Below are 19,341 nucleotides of genomic sequence, written 5' to 3'. Positions count from 1 at the left end.
AAATGATGGATTTGGGGATAGGAAATGATCTGGGCACTCAGAGTGATTCTGCTTCTACTTGATTTTCAAACTGGATCATGGAAGGTGGTTCTACCACCTACTTGGAGAACTAGTCTCCCGTAAATACAGCATTGAGTTAGTTTATCCAGATTTTATCCAGAAATTTAAAAATAGCTCCAACACTCCCAATTTTCCTCTCTCTACCCAATTCTCATTGGTACAGGTCTTCAGAGAAGCCAGGGTTTTTAAGATGAGGCATTTCAATTTCAAGACACTTCAATTTCAAGACATTCCTTTAAGTCAGAGATCTTTTATCAAAGATACAGAGTGCTTGGAGTCAAATTATTTTTTCTTTTTTTTATTGAGATAAAGTTCACAAAATAAAATTCACTGTTTGAAGCCTTTTAAAGTTTATAATTCAGTGGTTTTTAGTATATTCATAATGTTGCACAACCATTACCGCTAATTCCAGAACATTCCATCACCTCAAGAAGAAACCCTGTACCTCCCAATTCTCTCCTCCTCCAACCCCTGACAATTACTACTCTATTTTCTGTCTTCATGGATTTGCCTATTCTGGGTTTTTCATATACATGATACCATGTAATATGCGACTTCTTTCACTTAATATAATGTTTTCAAGGTTCATGTATGTATCAGTACTTCATTCATTTTTATGGCCAAATCCATTATGTGGATGTAGCACATTTTGCTTGCCCATTCATCAGTTGGTGGAAATTTGGACATTTTTGGCTACTATGATTATTTATATACAAGTTTATGCATGAACATAGTGTCACTTCTCATGGTATATACCTAGGATTGGAATTGCTAGATCATATGGTAATTCTGTGTTTACTTTTTGAGGAACTGCCAAAATGTTTTCCATAGCAGTTGTACCATTTTATATAAAAATATTTTTATATGTATTTGCTGTTTGTGTGCAAAGTGTGTCTTTCTATACTAAAGGGTTCCTTTCCTAGTTTCAAAAAGTAAAAAACAAAAACAAAAAAACTCACTTAAGTGAATTTTAACTTGGATTTTCAAGGGCAAATGTTATGTAGTAGAAAATACCACATAACAAAATGAAACAATAACTTTTATATGAGCATTATATACACCTCTCTTTCATTTCTCAAAAATATATTTATGACATAAATAACTGGAAATTATTTTTATTTCCAAGAATGAAATTGATATTTATTCAGTTTAATCATCACTAAGATTCTTATAAAAAAATTGAATTCCCCTTTTAGGAAATATTTCCATTACTATGAATGATGAAAGTCATTGTTTTCAACATTATAATGCATGTTGTGTTTTAAGAGATATACTTATATTTAATATATATAAACTTTAAACCCAGGGCATAGAACCTCTCTTATAAGTCAGAGTCTTCTGGAAGAGAAGAGAAACCTGACAGAATTTTTTTTAAGTACCAAGACTTGAAGTAATCCATGCACATGGCGTCAATAAGGTGCTCATTCAGGTGGATCAAGCCCTTGGCCGCAGATCCCTGGTGAGTGTCCTTAGTGTGATCACTTGCTTTTATTCAATAATTTCTCCTAAACGTTGGTTTTATAGTTATGAATTGTCTGAATGTTTCATGTGTCAAAAAGCCAAATTGTTCCAGAAATCTGTGCATTATGACTGCTTTTTTTTTGTGATTCATTTTTATTAAACACCAGTACTCTCCTTGAATTACACTCCCGTCATCACCAATGGGAAAGACACTCATCTAAAGGCTGTGGATTCTTGCTCTATTACTAGGTTTGAAGAGCAAATCCTTCCTAATGTCCAGAGCAGCAGGGGCCCTTTAACTAGCAGAGTTAGGACAGGGTGCTTCACGGGTATGGTAGGCAGGATAACAGCCCCTGAGGAGGTCCACATCTTAATCCCTGGATCCTGAGAATATGTTCTGTTACATGGCAACAGGGAATTATGCTTGTGGATGACATTAAGTTTGCTCATCAGCTGACCTTGGGGAGATTATTCTGGATTATCTGGGTGGGCCCAGTATAATCACAAGGGTCCTTAAAAGTGAAAGAGGGGGAAGGAGAGTGAGAGGCAAAGAAGGAGATGGGACAATGGAAGCAGAGGTCAGAGGGATAGACAGACTCGACTGGCCATTGCTGGCTCTGAAGATGGAAGAGACCATCTGAACTACTTAACTCTTCCCTAACTGGTTCATATTATTTTCCTTCCCTTCCAAACCATCTCCCCAGTCCAGATAGGTTTTCTTCCCTCCTCCCTCCTTCCAGCTGGTTCCACTTAATGTCATTCAGGGTACACTGGTCTTTGCACTGTCTCTGAACACAGCTGCCTCCTTCCCTCGCTCCTCTGCATTTCATTCAGAGAGTCGTCTCCCTTCCCTCAGCTACCCATCTGGGTCTCGCCTTCAGAGTGTCCCCAGGGTCCCAGGCACAGTGAGGATCCCATTAAAGGGCTGTGAGTACTTCTTGACTGATTAGCAAGAGGGAAGGTAATGATGGCAGCCAGAGAGGGGATAACATTTATCTTGTCACTGATGACAACGGCCTATTAGAAATAAAAAGAAGCTTTCTGGGATTTATTCCTTTGTTCTTTCTCTTTTTAGTTTGTTTTGCATGAAAATGAACAGTTTAAATTAATCTGCATTTTTGCTGTTTCATAGGTCACTTATACTTATCCTCTTTTCTGTACAACATGTATATGGGGTAAGTACATTAATTAGCTCTGACTGCATGCATTACTCTCGTTATAAACCTTTTTGTTTCAAGCAAGCCACTCGTGGGACTCAGTTTTCTTATCTGCAAAATGAAGGGTTGGATTAGGTGAGCTCTGAGATTTCTTTTCTATTTTACAGTCAAGACTGCTTAAAAATTACCCAGGTATTGGAGATTTCTTTATTTGATAACATAATCTTTTGTTAAAATCTTTTTTTTTGGAGAGGGGCAGGAAGCAGTTGGGCCACTTCAAGATTAAATCAAGAAATATAAGATTAAATGTGAACATTTTAACTCTGGAGAAAGATAAGCCTAGAATATTCTGTAATAAGATCTCCTTCTTCTGCTTCCTCACTGAGGAATCTGAGTTATTAAACCCAACCCAGACATTTCTGGGAAATTACACCACAGACCGCCTGTAACTCGGGTAGATGTTGAGACAACGGAACTGGTTCAATCACTATTGAGCTCATCTGCATCTGTCCATCCTCTCTAGCTTGAATTTACCCAATCCAATTTCTGTATTATTTAAGTTAATAACATAGGTCTTTTCAAAGCAAATCAAAATAGAAAGTTGCCTTCTATTCTCCTTTTCCTACCAGTCAGGAACAGAAAGCACACATGTCAAGGAATGAGAAGCTCTCCCCAATTAGGGATAGTCAGACTTGCTTCACTTAGTTCACATGCATTTGAGAGCATCATCTGAAATAATGAATGGAAACACATTGAAATATATATGCCTGGATTTTTTTTTACCTGATTTTTCCAAGTTTATTTTCTGTATTATATTCTTTTTTTTTCTCCCATTATAAGAGTCTAGAGAGTCTTAAATTTCACTTCCTTTGTTTCTTATGTTCCATATGAGTGGATATAATAATTCTTGAACCAGACTGTTCTAGCCTGGATCCTCTTAGCAAATTGTGCTATGCAGAGGTTTTAAAGATTTCGCACAAAAAGTAGCTTATACTATAGTTGGGTTTTAAAGGTAGTGATGTAAATCAATGCAGTACCTATGGAAGGCAGCTTGGCATTATCCACCCAAATTGCTGTCAATCCTGTTGACACAGGGATTTCCCTTTTTGGAATTTATCATACGTATTTATACTGACTTGGGCATAAAGAAAATGCACAAGAATACTGGTTGCAGGGGAGCGTTCAGTAACAAAAGAAGGGAGATAGCTAAACACCCATCAAGAAGGACTAGTTAAACAAGCTATTGTACTTCATCTGATGGAGAGCCGTTCTGTTAACCTGGAATGATTGTGAAGGTGTCTGATTAAGAGAAAACAGAAAGGTACAGAGAAATATACCATTTGGGTAAAAATAAAACAAGACGAAAATCACCAAAGAGTGCATGTGTGTGTGTGTACGTGTGCCTGGGTGTACATGTGAGTGCATGTGTGTATGTCTGCATGTGCGTGCGTGTACATGTATGTGCGTGTGCATGTACGTGCTCGTATGTGATCATGGCGTGAGCATGCTCATAGCTATCCAGACCCTGAGTGAGAACAGTGACTACCTCTCGGTGAGGGAACGGGGAGCCTGGGTTGGAAAAGACAATTTATTTTTCCATTATACTTTTGCCCTATTTGAATTTTTAATTATGTGCAAATGTTTTTCAAAAAAAATCGAGGTAGACATGTAGGACTGGTTATTAATCTAGAAATTAAGAACTTCTTAAACTTTTTATTCAACATACGTTTGTTTAAAAATATCTGAGATAAAACGGATGGGTATTTTTCTGGTTTCCTCTTTGAGGAGTAGTAACATTAGTTTTTGAGAATGCCAGTGTATTGCTGGTGAATATGGTTTATACTTTGAATGTTTCCTTGTCTAAGATAAGGTCTTTATCTTTGTCAAATGGTTTTATATGATCTGTTTTTGAGGCACAGCTTCTTCCGTTACAAATGCCTCCCCCTTTTAAGGTGGCATTTATTGAGAAATGTCTAATGTAGAAGAACTTCAGAGACTAAAATTACCTCTTGCCTTTTTCTCTTATCAGTACTAGTCAAAGCTTTATATGTGACTATTTCTGTTTCTTTATTATAATCTGCTAATTTATTTTAAACTGATTCTTTCCTGAAATGTAATTTTGCTGCAAACATCTCTGTGATGCTTGGCACAATTAAGTAAAAAACAAAACAAAACAAAACAAACAAAAAACAAACAATAAGAGAACAAACTTGCCTTTATTATCAAGCCAGCTAATCAACCGACCTTCTTTCTCTGGTTGTTTTGATATCTCACTGAACACATAGTAATGAATCCCAACCTTAAGTGAACCCAAGTGTTCAGACTAGTTATTTTAAGTGTTTTCATGCTGTCCTGGACCTGGCATTTCATTTTTTTTCACCTTATCAGAGTTTTGAACTTGATGTTTCTGCATTCATAGATAACAATGTGACTCAAAACTCAAGAGGCATATATTTCTGAAACTTCAAATACATTTTTTTAACTTAACTCTTGTCAAGGTTCACATTCTTATATACTTCCAATGACCTTAAGGAGTTTTGTTTATAATAATGTTTTTTTATTAATGCTTAATTTAAAGATTTTTTTTATTGCGTCTGAGCATATTTTTCTAGAAAAAAGAGGTCTAAATTGTGTGATTGAAAAAAAAAATTCTGGATAGACTCTTTTCCCTCCCATACACATATTCGTATACATGTGTATGTGTACATGTGTGTATTCATATGTACACATAGTCAGATGTAATTTACATTTATACTTATGCACATAGGTGTGTATGTATGTATAGAGGTCTTCCATCAGAACTATAACTATTGGTTCGAATGTTTTATGTTCCCCGTCATACTTTGGCGTAAAGGCTTAAATTTACAGCCTTGAGTGTAAAAGCTCTGTCAGTCATAGAGATGTGTGGTTAATACCTAAGCATTGCGGTGAGGGCTGGCCCAGGCAAGATCATGAACTAGGCCAAGTTTATCCCTGGTGCCCTTCTGATATTCCTATCCATGTTCTCAGCTCCTAGCACCTGGAGCTGCTTTTGCCACCCCCTCCCTCCCAACCCACAGCCCCAGGCTCTGAAGGAATGCTCAGTGTGTCCATTGTCAGCGCAGGTGCGTCATGGTGGCTGTTTTGTTGTTAAGGTGTCTGCTTATGGAAATAGTTACTCTGGGATTATGCTTTTGTACCGAAGTGACAGATGACTCTGGATACAGACCATGAGGATTTGTGAGAACAAGGGGCTGATTCTTCCCAAAAGGCACGTGTGTGTGTGTGTGTGTGTGTGTGTGTGTGTGTGAATGTTAAGAAAATATGTGAGGGTGGAGTAACTCTTTAAAGAGAATGTTGGAGAGAAGTTAGGGAGAAGTGGAGAAGGGGCCCAAAGGATTCAAGTTCAGGAGATTTCTGGTTGAGAGACACATTAGAAGAACCATCTTAGAGTTTCAGCAACTTCCTGGAAAGAGTTGTCACGTGAAGTTCAAGGCTGTGATTCAAGCAGTGACCAGGAAGGACTCGATGGTCTTGGAGGGGAAGCAAGAAGGTCCTGAAAAGCAACCGAATTTATATTTAAGTGAGACACCATTGTGTACTTATGATTTTCCCAACCATATAGTTTACACTCTAAGATGATCCACAACTTAGTAAGTGATGTCTTGGTAGAAGAGAGACATTGCAGAAGATTCTGGCCAATGAAAAGTGGCTTCAGAAGCGGGCTTTTTTTTTTTTTTTCTTTTTAATGCTAGCTCACATGAACTTTTATTTTGCTTGCATAATCATCTGCCCTCTTATCAAGCCACAGTGTAAGTTCTTTGCCTTTTTATATATCAACATTAGCCTTTTCTTTTGCAGATCCAAAGGTCAAAGTACACTGTGGAATTCTCATGGGTTAGGGAAACCAAGGTGCTCCTTAGAATGTACACGTCAGGTACTCAGCTAAGTGAGGAATACTGCTTTACTAAACCAGATGCTTCACTTTCCAGAGTGGAAAGAAGTTTGTGGGTCCTTGCGGAGGAAGAGATTGCTCAGTGTGCCAGTGCTTTCATGAAAAAGGGTCTCGGGTAAGTGATGTAAAAATCAGCATGGCCAGTGGGAGGGAGATATGGGGAGTTGCTAGTCAAAGGGCATAAAGTTTCAGTTGTGCAAGATGAATAAGCCCTAGAGACCTGCTGTACAAAATCTTCCTACAGTCAACAATGACGTAATGTTCACTTAAAAATTGGGGGAGAGGGTAGATCTCATATTAGGTGTCCTTACCGCAATAACATTTTTAAAAAAGGTAAGCATGGACAGCATACTGAAATTTGAGCCATTGTGAATGCTTAATATTAAGTAGCCCCAGATTCTTAGCATGTTCTGGTAATTGTCAGTGTTTATATGTTTCACAGTTAAAGTTCTGTATATCCCGACAAGAGATCCCAATTATATTACGCTACGTGTCATGCTTGGAAGTGCAAGCCATGATTCGCCCAGTGTTTTCTACGACACTAGTCTTGTGAACTGCTTTATGCAAAAAGGGTCGTCGTGTCAAATGGTCTGTACTGGGTCACCACCATCTTGAAACTCAGGTTGTATATCAGCATTTTAAAGGCTCTGAGAAGTACCGCAGTGAGGGGAGAAAGAAGGCTTGTTTAACCTTATTTAAAGTGGTATATCCGGACATTTGACTCCAAGACCCTTTTTTGGATAACGCCTATTGAAATCACGTGGAATAGTGTTCTATAGTTGAAGTGATAGCTACATTGATTGTGTGCTTCTCATGTGTCAGGCGCTGTTCTGTGTTCTGAAAATGCTTTAGCTCTCTGGCTCCTCGCGACAGCTCTCTTACCATCTCATCATGCCGACTTTGTGGGGCAGAAGATCAAAGCTCAGAGAGGTGCAGTGTCTTGATCAAGTCCACCCGGGATGGCCCTCTGGGGGACTACACAAGATTCTCTGTCCTGCTTTGCACGAGAGGCCTCTTGGCTACTGTGTATCAGGTCATTGGGATATTTGTGGACCTCTCCCTTACATCTGACAGTAGCAGTTGGCAGCCCACTAACTCATTTGGGCTAGAGCATTAGATCCAACAATTCTTTTGATTAAAAATACTCCCACGATCTTACAAGAAAAGAACATGCTTCAGAAACTTCAGACGGGTCTTTTTTTGAGTCAGATCAATGATTCTGTTGGAACGAGTCCACATCAATCCTATAGGGCGTGATGCTCAAAAAGCACAATTCGGTAAAGATCAGTCTACAAGGACGCAAAACATCTCCTAAAAGAAGGGGCCGTGTATTTTCCCCAGAGCTTCACTTTATCTGCACACAATACATGTGCGATCTGCCAGAGGCCCCTCTGTTCGGCTCTCTCCCTGAAGGCAGCTACCTTATTGAGCTTCTGCTGTGGCAAGTCCCTTTCTGCTTAAGCTGCTTTGTTTCTTTAGTACTTCAAAAACTTTGGTGCTCAGAATTTATCTTGAGCTTTTTAAAGCTGCCTTCATGATATAATTTAAAAACAAAAGGGGCAAACTTCTAGTTTTAAAATAGTAAGTCCTGGGAATATACTGTTCTGTATATTTGGAAGTTGCTGAGAGTAGATCTTAATAGTTGTCGTCCCAAGAGAGAGAAAACCAGTAGCTGTGGGATGATGGATGCTAACGAAACTCATTGTGGTCATCGTTTTGCAATATACACACGTAACAAATTTTGTTGCCGTATACCTGAAACTAACATGGTGTTATATGCCAATCATATCTCAATAAAAATTCTTTTAAAAAGTGAGGATGCCTAAAGCTAGCAATCTAAGAAGTGCTTTAACTTTTTTTCATATAAATGTACACATTATTCAGGGGGGGAAAAAGCCTGGCCTTTGTGTGAATTTTTTTAATATAAACATACCAAGATCGTATAAATGAGAAGGAAAAGAAACCAGTGCATCTAAATATTAAGACCCTTTGAGTTTAAGACCCAAGAAAAATGGATCGATCAGCTTTGTGAGAGGAAGGGGATGGGGGCACCACAAAACAAAGAGGAACAGTTGCTTGGATAAAGCTCTGATTTAAATGAGGCCGAGAGCCATTTTTAGTGGGGACATTTGGCGATGTCTAGAGACGTTTTTTTGGTCATCACAGCTGGGTGGCGGGGGCGCTCTTGGTGTCTAGTGGCTACAGGCGGGGAGGTGCTCAGCACCTACGATGCACTGGCCGCCCCCACACCATAAACTTACCCGTCTCCAAAAGCCAGCCGTGCTGAGGTCGGGAAACCCTGCTCTAATCCCACCACAGCTCTGTGAGGCCGCTGCAACAAATACTGTCCTCTTTCCATATAAGGAACCTGAATTTCCAATTGCTAGTGTGTGGAAGAGGCGGGAGCCACACCCTGGTATCTGACTTCAGTTTCAGCGTTTGGCCCACCATCACGAGAAGATGACGTCACTCAGATTCGAACACCAGACTTTCGTCATAACTTTGTGAACTCGGGTGCGCACCCGAGCCTCGGCTTCCTCGTATTTACACCATTAGTCCTTTCTGTTCTGTTTCCTGGGGTGTTCGGCAGTCACAAGCAATGCACCTTGCGTCCCATAGCGCAGTGTCCGGTGCCAGGGGTGGCGAGGGCTCAGGCGCTGGGCCACACTCTGCCGTCGGTGTCCCTGTTCCTGGGTGGTCAGCGAGAGCAGAATGCACGACACCGGTCCACCTCTGCCCTTTCGGAGACAGATGGCTCCCACGCGAAGGCTGCGAGTTGCCGGCAGCGATTTCGATTTCGGGCTGGGAGTTGGGGAGCTCGGCTTGTGCATAACTGGGAGGTGGTGTGGGAGGTGGGTGCTCGCAAGTGCCCAGCAGCCGGCCAGCTCACGTACCATCTCTGGGGCTGCAGTGACAGCTCAAGGGGGACTGGAGAAACAGGGCTATGCCGAATCCCGCAGGGTCGAGGAGCCTGTGAGTGGCACAGGGCAGGCATTCCTCAGAAGGAAATGACTCCCCCTCTAGGGGTGAATGCCTGAGTGAGTAGTTCAAGCCCGTGTCTGGAGCAACTGCTGGGAAGCCAGGCTGGCGCCGCGCCCGTGGAAGGACTGGGGTTAGGGTTGGAACTGGGGACCCACGCGGGAGTTTGAGGTGGCGCTGGGGTGTATCGAAGGCAGGGAACCGAGGACGGGTGCCTTCAGTTCTGACAGAGTGAAGTTCAGCCGCATCAGTGGACCCTGGAGGCCCCCGGTCTAGCTTCCCCGTGTGTTTCCACCAGCGACCACTGCTGCTTCCCCTTTGCCTCCGCCCCCCCTCCCCCCCTCCCCCGCCAAGCTGCATCGGTTGCGCCGCTCACTCTCCCTTGGGCATAATCTGAACCTTCTCACCGGCCTACCCTTTTCCCGACTGTCTTCCCACTTGCACTCAGCCTCTGTCTTTCCTGCCCTCCCCAGGGGAGCTCGGTGGAGACCCCAGCCCTCCCAAGGCGTCCCCTCCAACTCCTCCCAGCCAGTGCTGATGCCCCTGTTGGGGACCCCGTTCCCTTCCCTCGTACTGCTCATACCCGGGCCTGTAGCTCTGTTTGGGTGTGAGCGCGGATGCCCCTGACCCTCTTGCTGAGATCGTAAGCATGCGCTCCTTCAAGGTGCTCGTATGGACACGTGTACAATGTTGATGTTGGCTCCTGGCCCACAGTGGACACTCTAGAATCGAAGCTGCTTACTTGTGTTTCACCCCTTAAGAACTGGGGGTCCATTTCTTGTACTACTTCGAGATGATCACGTAGATGGCACATAAAAGTCTCTTAGTCATGAATCAATACATTAAAACCAGACTCCAGCCTGGGCAGGGTTGGGAGCCTGGAGCGTGCGGGCAGGGACACCTACCATATCTGCAGGGGGGAGCAGAGTTAGCAGGGAGCCCCTCACTTCCGTCCTCCCCCCACCCCCACACACACATGGTTTAAACCTGTTATTAAATGCATAATCTCAAGTAAATTCAAATTCCCCTGTGGCGGGACGCCTGGGTGTCTCAGTCGGTTAAGCCCTTTGCCTTCGGCTCAGGTCATGATCCCGGGGTCCTGGGATGGAGTCCCTCATCGAGCTCCCTGCTCAGTGGGGAGCCTGCTTCTCCCTCTGCCTTTGCCCCTCCCCCTGCTTGTGCTCTCTCTCAAAATAAATAAATAAAATCTTTAAAAAATATTCCCTTGTGGCTTCAGGTAGGGCCAGAAATAAGTACTTAGAGCAGTGGCAGCAATCAGGACCCTTTAGCTCTAGGTAGAGGGTGGGAGATTGGAACGCCTGTGGCTTCTTTCGGGTTCAGAGTCTCAGCTGGGAAGTAAGGGTTTGTACTCTGGGGCTGGTCCTGTCCCTCCAGGCCCTAACAGCTTCAGGTTCTGTGATGTGGGCATGGCCTTTTACATATAACAGCTATATAATGGGCTTCCAAAATATTTTGCAACTGTGCCCTAACATCTCCCCTAACCTCATGGTAGTCCCTCTTTAAGGATATGAATGAGGTGGCATTGGGCAAGATTTTAAAGTTTTCTTTACTAATTTCAGTGGAGGAATCTTCATGTTTTTGATGGCTGCCTCTATGCAAGGAAAATTATGTGTCTTTACAGACTAGGATGGGGCCTTTTATAAGTTCCACTTTAGTAACTAGCAGGATACTAAAGACACTTTCTACAGCTTTTTTCAGAATAAAATATATATATCCATATTGTTTTTCATTCAAGGGAGTCTAGCAGCTGTTGAACTGTTAACTGTTGTATTAAGAACTTTGTAATTTGGTGGTTTTTATACAAGGGGTCAAATAACTTAAAACTCAAGACCTGTCTTAGTTTTTGTGGTTTGAAAGCTAAAATCACACATTAGCAAATCAGTGTTCCATGTGGGAATTTTAAATCATTAAAAAATGTACAAGTATTTTTCCCCACAATCTCATTCATTTGTCCCTCACACTCCTAAGAGCCTGCATTCCATGATAAAAATGGAATTTGCTTGGGGGATTTTAATTATTAACATTTTTCACCGTTAAATTATTTGCACACAAAGTTCTAGACCTCTATCCCTCACACAGCTGTATTCTAGTACACTCTATAACTGTAGCCTGATAAATGGTACAGAGCAATTATTTTTAGGTCCCAAAGCTCACATAAGTCACTTATGTTATATTTTGGTGTAAGCCGATTCCATGGACAACTGACAAATTTGATCTGTCACCCACCTCTTAGATTTTTGGTTCTGCTTTCTTCTCTTCCTTCCACATCTTTCTCCTCCAAGAATGCACTCCCTAGCTCATTTTGTCTCTGTTGGAGAATTCTCTGAGAAATGATGCCGTGCCTGAGGGAAGTCTCAGGGGCTTTCAGGGGACAGCAGGTAACCTGAGTGAGGGGCCCCGGGAAGGGACGTTGGCCTTGGGGACTGTGGGGAGCTGGATAGTGCATTTGTCACGTAAAGGCATCAGGACCCAGAATTGGAGAAAACATAGTGCCTACGAAACAAATTTCCCAGTACAATTTAGCTCACCAGCTGTTTACAACTTTGGCTTTGCTTGTTAAAGTGTTCCCCTGTCAGGAATAGTAACCTTGATTTCTGAAGAATGAAAAATTTGCAGACGTGAAAAGAATGGATCTTCAGTCATAGGTGCTGGAGGGAGTATTTCTGAACAGGGCGTGGGAAACCAAGTGGGGAGAGGGAGGATACATGCCTATCATTTCATACTATTTGGCCCATTAATAATCATAGTGGTAGAAGTTGCAGTGGCAGCTCGTGTTCATACACAAGAATGACTCCAACTAACTAACATGGCTTTCAGTATGCTGACAGAGCTCTCTCTAAATCTAGCATTTGTGTTGGAGAAGGCAGGAGAGAAAACCAGCTTATATTTGCCTACAATGTTGTAGAACATGTTGTTTTTCCAAACAGGCCAGGGGTGCAGAATCTCACCGGGGAATCCTAGTGGCAGAGTGGGTCTGAAGGTAGGTTTTGGCGTATCTGCCCTGATCAGTCACCTCATTAAATTGCCAGTGATTTGCAGCAGAGCCTTTGGCCTCCTCATGTGGAGTTCAATTCCATAGCAACGAAGACTGCTGAGCTCTGCGACCCAGCGTGAACTGAGGCCGGGCGGCCGCAGAGCTCAGCAAATGTGGGACTACGCTGAACTTGAGAGGATCAAGGTCATTACCAAAGGGGAGACAGCCTTGTTGTTGGTGAGAAATAAGGGCTAGCAATACAGGTGCTTCCCAAAGCAGGCCATATTCCCCACAGGAAAATGGGAAGCAGTATTTGTAGCTCTAGAAAACCTCTCTAGTGCAAGGGTAACATCTGACTAAATTAATTAAAATGCCGAATTACAAAGAAGGTAAAAGTAGATTTCTTCTTTCAAATACCATTTTCAGTAAGTTGCCAAGAAATCCACAGGGAAACAGCCATGTCTCAAAGGTGCTAATTTTTTCACTCCTCAGTCATAGGAGCTTATCTGCAATTCATTCAGCAGATGGCCATTCATTCGTCCCATTCATTCATAGTCATTGAGCATTTGCCCTGTGCCTGCCATCATGAGGCTTTGATGATAAAGAAAAGGTCCTGTGGCCTGGAGCTCAGAGACCAGCAGAAGGGACAGAGATTCACCTTTTGGCCATTATTTCTGGGTGCCTGAAGAGTGCCAGGCACTGTTAGGAGCTTGGGGTGCATCAGGGTAAGAACTGACAGAGATCCTTGCTCTCTCCCTGGGATAACTTGATGCCCTAATTCAGTTTTATATGGGAGCCTGTGTGGGGGGTGGGGCGGGGCAGGCGGAGACCCCAATTGAGTCAGAGGCCACCTAGTGATGGCCTGGAAGCATGTCCCGACAGTTCCTAGGGCGGCCATAACAAATTACCACATGCTTGGTGGCTTAAAACCACAGAAGTTTATCTTCTCGCGAGTTCTAGAGCCAGAAGTGCACAAGCAAGGGGTTGCTATTGCCGTACTCCCTCCACAGGCGAGAGGGGAGGCCCCGTTCACTGCCTCCTCCAGCTTCTGTGGCTACCAGCATCGCTTGGCTTGTGCCCATGTCGCTCCAATCTCTGCCTGCCTTCACACCGCCTTCTCTGTGTATCTGTGACAAATCTTCCTCTGTGTCCCTCTTATAAGGGTACATGTAATGGCATTGAGGACCCATCGGATGATCCAAGATCAACCCCTCCTCTCAAGGTCCTTAACTTTAGCACCTCTTTTGCCATCCAAGGCAATATCCGCAAATCCTATCTTTTTGTGGCCACCATTCAACCCATTGTGCAAGGGTCTGGGCTGAGAGAACGGCCTCTGTTCGGGTCCTGAAGTGAGAAGGAGACGGGCTGGCATGTTTGAGCAACCAAAAAGTGGCCAGAAAGGTTTGGTTGTAGTAGGTGAGGGAGCAAGGGACATGAGGTGCAGTGGGAAAGGCAGGTACAGGTCCTCCTGTCTGTAATAGGAAGGCTCTGAAGGATTCGGAGAAGGGTGGAAGCGTGTTGGACATAGGTTATAAAAAGATCATTCAGGCTGCTGTTTGGAGAATATAGTGAGTGTGCGTGGGGGGCGGTGTTAGGGGAAACCTGTCAGGGGGCTACTGCAGTCCCCAGGTGGGAGGTGAGGTTGCTTAGCAAGGGAGGTGCGTGAAGAGGTAGGGGAAGCAGATGGGTGGCAGGAATATTTGGGAGGCAGGATTGATAGGAACGAGGGGGACAGTGCAGGTAGGTGGGAGAGGTGTGAACAGCTGTACGGGCAGTGATGTATGACCGAGGAGCACATTCGGGGGCATGATCGTGGGTCTATAAGTCCCGTTTTGGATTTGTAGAGCTGGAGGTCAATTGAATATGGCCAGGGCTCCACAGAGAAGTCTGGGCTAGGGAGGGACGTGGAAGGGTTGGTTGTTCAGCATTAGATGCCATTAACTCCATGGAAAAGGTCAAGTTTGCCCAAGAGAAAGTGAGAAGAGGCCAGGGCAGCCCTGTGGAGCTCCAAGGGGCTTCTCCCAGTAGGAGGAAGGGGATGGGCACAGAAGACACAGGAAAAACATACGGAGAGGACAAGGGGCGGGGACACTGGGAGAACAGAGTGGGGGTCAGTTGGTTCCAGCTCCTCAGGGAGGCTACCAAGAGCTCTCCACACTGCCTCATTCAGTTCCCACAGCAGCTGTATGATGTTGGGCTGCTCTTACACCGTTTTTAAAAATGGGGAAACCATTCTTCAATAACCAGGTTCAAGAGGTGACTATTTATGGCTCAGCGGCAAAGCCCTATCTTCTGGTTCTCAGAGCAGTGTTCTTTCCGCGGCACCACGCAGCCTCTTAAGAACACAGCTGGAAATCCTGAGTCAGTGCTACTCCAGGCTTAATGGACCAGTTTATCCTCTTATTAACAAGAGAGGTGATCTTAAGGTACAAGAAAATACCCCGCCACTGCAGTCCAGTCTCCTTTGACTGTCTACTCCATGAATAACATCTTTTTATTATTTATTTTTAAAACCCTTTATGATATCCAGCAGTTTTTCCCATTATAGGGGAAGACCCTGGAGGCACTTATTTAAAGGATCTACGCTATGCATGGAGTCCTTGGCGAGGCTTTAAGTGATGTTACAGTGTCACCTAGTGGATAAATCTTTGAATTACAGTCAAGCGTGAAAAAGGCAGGAGGGGGTGCCACTGAATTGTTCATTTTAATTATAAAGTCTTAATCCATTCAGTAGTCCATGGGTTCATGTTTAGAATGTATATCGTGCAAGGCAGTGGCCACGGTTCTGGAGTGGTAATAAAATGTACACAGATCCCTGACCCCAAAAAGCTTATCAGAATACATCACCCCAAGCAGATATTAATTAAAGTAACATGCATGAAATAATAGTGAAAAATAGGTCATGAGTCTATTTACGTGTTATTTTAGGGTGGACAGAAGAGTTTGTACAAGAGTGAGATTGATCAGGACTGGGGTAAAAAGAGAAGCAGCGACTGAAGTCTGAGGACCTGAGTTCGAATCTCTGCTTCCCTAGGTGATAGTCCAGTGGCCTCTGGTCACTTGCTTCATCTCTCTGAGCCTCAGTTTCCTCATCTGGGAGACAGGGTGGCCTCCGGCTTTATGGATGTAAGGATTCCATGAGACGAATGCACAGTGCTCTGTCAGTGCCTAGAACAAGTACCATTGCTCCACCACCACCATGATGGTTTTGGTTGGAGGAAGGTCGAATCTGAGCTACAGAAGGCACACGTGTGATTGGAGCAGAAGGTGTAGGTGAGCAAATGACAGGGAGTAGGTTTGGCTGCGGTGGAGAAGGGCAGACTGTCCCCATTATAGGGGGTGATGAAAGCAGTGACGGGGGCAAGAGAAGACTGAGGAGGAGTTGGCAGTTGTCTGTAGAAGTGGGTAGAAGCCCAGAGTGAAGGAAGGGAGGGCGGCTGGTGCTTGGGTAACCCACGCGAGATGACAAGACCAGGACAGGGAGTCTCCGCAGGGGGATGACAGTAAGACAGACACATGAGATTTGAGTCAAGGCAGGAAGGGTGACCTTGGCTGCAGGGTGGACATGGAAAGCAGGGGAGAGCTGACAGCCGTGGGGTGAGCTTACATGATGGAAGGAAAAAAGTTGCCATCTGCTGGGGTCTGGGAAGAGGAGAGCAGGGAAGCCAGTCTGGGAGCGATGTGCTCAGCTTCTGACGTGATGAGTGTGAATTAACGGAGGAGGAAGGTTCAAGAAGGCGTCTAGAAAACAGCTGGACCTACAGGATAGGATTAGAACATTGGATTTGAGAACGACAAAAAGAGAGGTCTTTAATTAATTTGATGAATACTGCTGTTTACTAAAGAAACTTTACAAAAGAACATAGAGTACATTAAGATAATTTTCTTTTAAGTTTAAAATAAGACAAGGCTGGAGGCAACGGACAAAGCAATGACAAGGTCTGGGGAGTGGTGGGCACATAACCGAACTCCATAAATAAATTCCTTCCCTTCCTGGACACTTTGATGATCACTGTCATGGTCTTAGAGACCAAGGGTGATTTGGGAATGTGTGCATAATTAGTATAATAAAAGCATCTTTCATAGTCATTTGTTCATTCGTTAACGAATGAAGGAGGGAACAAACGTACATTTATACTTCTTCGCACTGATTCAGCTTCTGGTTGGGAAGGAACAGAGAGCTGTCACAGACAAAGTGTGAATGGATATATATTTGCAGTTGTCTCTGTAGTTATTTCTCCCAAGCCTCATACTGCTAAAATGACAAAGGGTTTCTTAGATTTTTGTCATTCCCCAAAGGGTTTGGTCCCTGGGGGCAAGCACATCAGTGGCAGCCCAAAGGCTGAGTTGAAGATTTTGGTTTTAAAAATGTACATAATTTCTCATCTGTTCGTCTGTTCTACCAAGTTGTGAAATAAAAATGATTTGATCTTAGCCCTGCTCAAGAGCCGTGCCTGATAGAGATGATTCACAAGTGACAGAATCCTGAAGGAATGCCCTGGCCCCAGAGGGCTGGGTGACTCTCTCTCCTCTCTGATCACCGTGATCCTCTATTTGTACAGCTGGCCTGGGAGCCTACTGCTTCTGCAGCCTCAGGAGGGAGGCACGTAGGGCAGGTCCAATGACATGGTGTCAGCGTGGGCTTCCAGGAGGACGGAGGGGATGACCTGTGGGACATCACAGGGCTTTCCACAGGTCCCTCAGCTGCCAAGATGACTGTCATTTCTGGATTCAGTGAATCTTTTCTGATTTCGCTCTCGCTGGAAGTCATAAGCCACAGAGGCAATTCTGTGCACACAGCAGCAAAAAAAGAAAAAAAAAAGGAGAAAACAAAAGAAAAGAAAAAAAGAAAGACAGAGAAAGGAAAGGAAAGGGAAGGGAAAGAAAGGAAAGGGAAGAAGGAAAGAAAGATCAGGGAAACTACATCTGAAAGTCAGTCATTCATTCCACTAGTGTGCATTTCTTTTTTCCTTTTTGCTAGCCTGAATCCAGTGTAGAGCAATCCAGTGTATATCATGTTATTGTTCCTAGGTGGACAGGGCATAGTTAGGAGCAAAATATTTCTTTAAAATTCTTTTTTAAAGATGCAAAATTCTTTTGATTATTTAATGATTCTCTAGTTACAGAAATATCTCCTATGGGCTTGTTATTTATGTCTGTTCATCCTGAAGTTAATTCCATTATAGCCTTATAAATGAGTAAGCTCAAATATTTACTTGTATGTTACAGTTTTTTTTTTTTTTTTTTTAAGATTTTATTTATTTGACAGAGAGAGACACAGCGAGAGAGGGAACACAAGCAGGGGGAGTGGGAGAGGGAGAAGCAGGCTTCCCGCGGAGCAGGGAGCCCGATGCAGGGCTCGATCCCAGGACCCTGGGATCATGACCTGAGCCGAAGGCAGATGCTTAACAACTGAGCCACCCAGGTGCCCCTATGTTACAGTTTTTTAAAAACTGACCTACTTTTAAATATGAAATAGTTTAAGGAGATTGGCATTATTCTCTACATTGCTGTGGATAAATTATTTACTCAAACCGGATGAACTAGCAATGACTATTTCTAAGACTGGTGTTTGGAAAAATTTCATGAGCAGCTTTCTGACAGATTTAATATTGTGATACAAGGTTTAGTGTATTTCTTTAAAAAATTTATCCTATAATGAATTACCTGTTAATATGCAAAAAAAAACTAGTACTAACTATAAAACAAACCACAGGTTTCCCCAGCGGTTGTAAATAAGTTGGCATTTAATATTTTATGCTAGTTTTTCCACCTGCAAAGTAGGGGTTATATTTACCATTTAATATGGTTGAAATGAAGGTATGACAATGCCTGTGTTCTCTCTCAACGAGAAGTTACGGTATCATTGCGATCAGAGCCATTGCTCATGATGTGGGGCTGTGCTCTGCTCACCTCAATGTGGAATCAATGACTGTTTCACTGTTTGTATTATTTTCTTAAGTATTTATTGTCCTTCCTACCATCATAATCTTGGGCATATAGCCTGTGCCCTGCAGGAGCTCATGGTTAGCAGTTGTGGGGTTGGGGGATAAAGAGATGGTCACTGTAATAGGCGAGGGTGTTATTATAGAAGCATCTTGGAGAGCCATCTAGTTCTGAAGGGTGTGTGAGGGGAGGGCAGGAGGTTGGGGAGTCTTTCCATGCGAGCACTAAGAGATGACCTTGGGAGTGGGAGGGACAATTCTGGGACAGGACGCCAAGTCTGTGAAAGAACAGAGCTTATTCAGAGAAGGCAAGGAAGTCAGTGTAACAGATCAGGGCAAGGGAGGAGGAAGGGCATGGGGTCCAGAGTTGAATAATGCAAATAACCATTCCTTGTTTTATTTTATTTTAAAAGCATTTTAGATGGCACCTTCTCAAATCAGAACCCATTTCTATCATTTCTTTACTGAGTGGCGTTTTATCATTCTTACCACCATTTGGACATTTCCACTCCTTTTTTTTTTCTTTCTTTCCTTCCCAAAGTTCCATTAGCTCACTGGATCTGGCCTTGTATGTCCAGAATGAAGCACATTAAGGAGATTTATAGGCAGTTAATTGGCTGTCTCTTTCTCACTTACCCTTTTATGTTGAAACGTACATTTTGTTGTTTCTAAATGTTACATTATTGTGAAGTACAGCATTCACAAAAGATAATTTAGGAGGTTTTTTTGGTAAATTACCTGTAAGATGAAAAGGTAAATTCCCAAACTTAATGAAAAAGCAGTTAATTTCCTGAGGCTTATATTCAGGAA

The 19,341-nt window shown here is 43.3% G+C and overlaps 1 protein-coding gene across 1 annotated transcript in view; it reads left to right on the top strand.

The window, feature by feature from the left end:
* The window catches only part of COL4A4 (collagen type IV alpha 4 chain), a 118,371-nt gene that overhangs the window by 13,965 nt on the left and 85,065 nt on the right, over window positions 1–19,341 (top strand). Inside the window, exons 2-4 of the mRNA XM_036073722.2 lie at window positions 1,367–1,519; window positions 2,654–2,696; window positions 6,650–6,727. Coding sequence (XP_035929615.2) covers window positions 1,458–1,519; window positions 2,654–2,696; window positions 6,650–6,727 — 183 coding nt within the window. The 5' untranslated portion in view covers window positions 1,367–1,457. The remainder of the gene's footprint in view (window positions 1–1,366; window positions 1,520–2,653; window positions 2,697–6,649; window positions 6,728–19,341) is intronic.

The sequence above is a fragment of the Halichoerus grypus genome, chromosome 4, assembly GCF_964656455.1.
Source record: "Halichoerus grypus chromosome 4, mHalGry1.hap1.1, whole genome shotgun sequence".
Lineage (NCBI taxonomy): Eukaryota > Metazoa > Chordata > Mammalia > Carnivora > Phocidae > Halichoerus > Halichoerus grypus.
The sequence above is the reverse complement of the archived record's forward strand: the minus strand, read 5'-3'. Positions and strand labels throughout refer to the sequence as shown.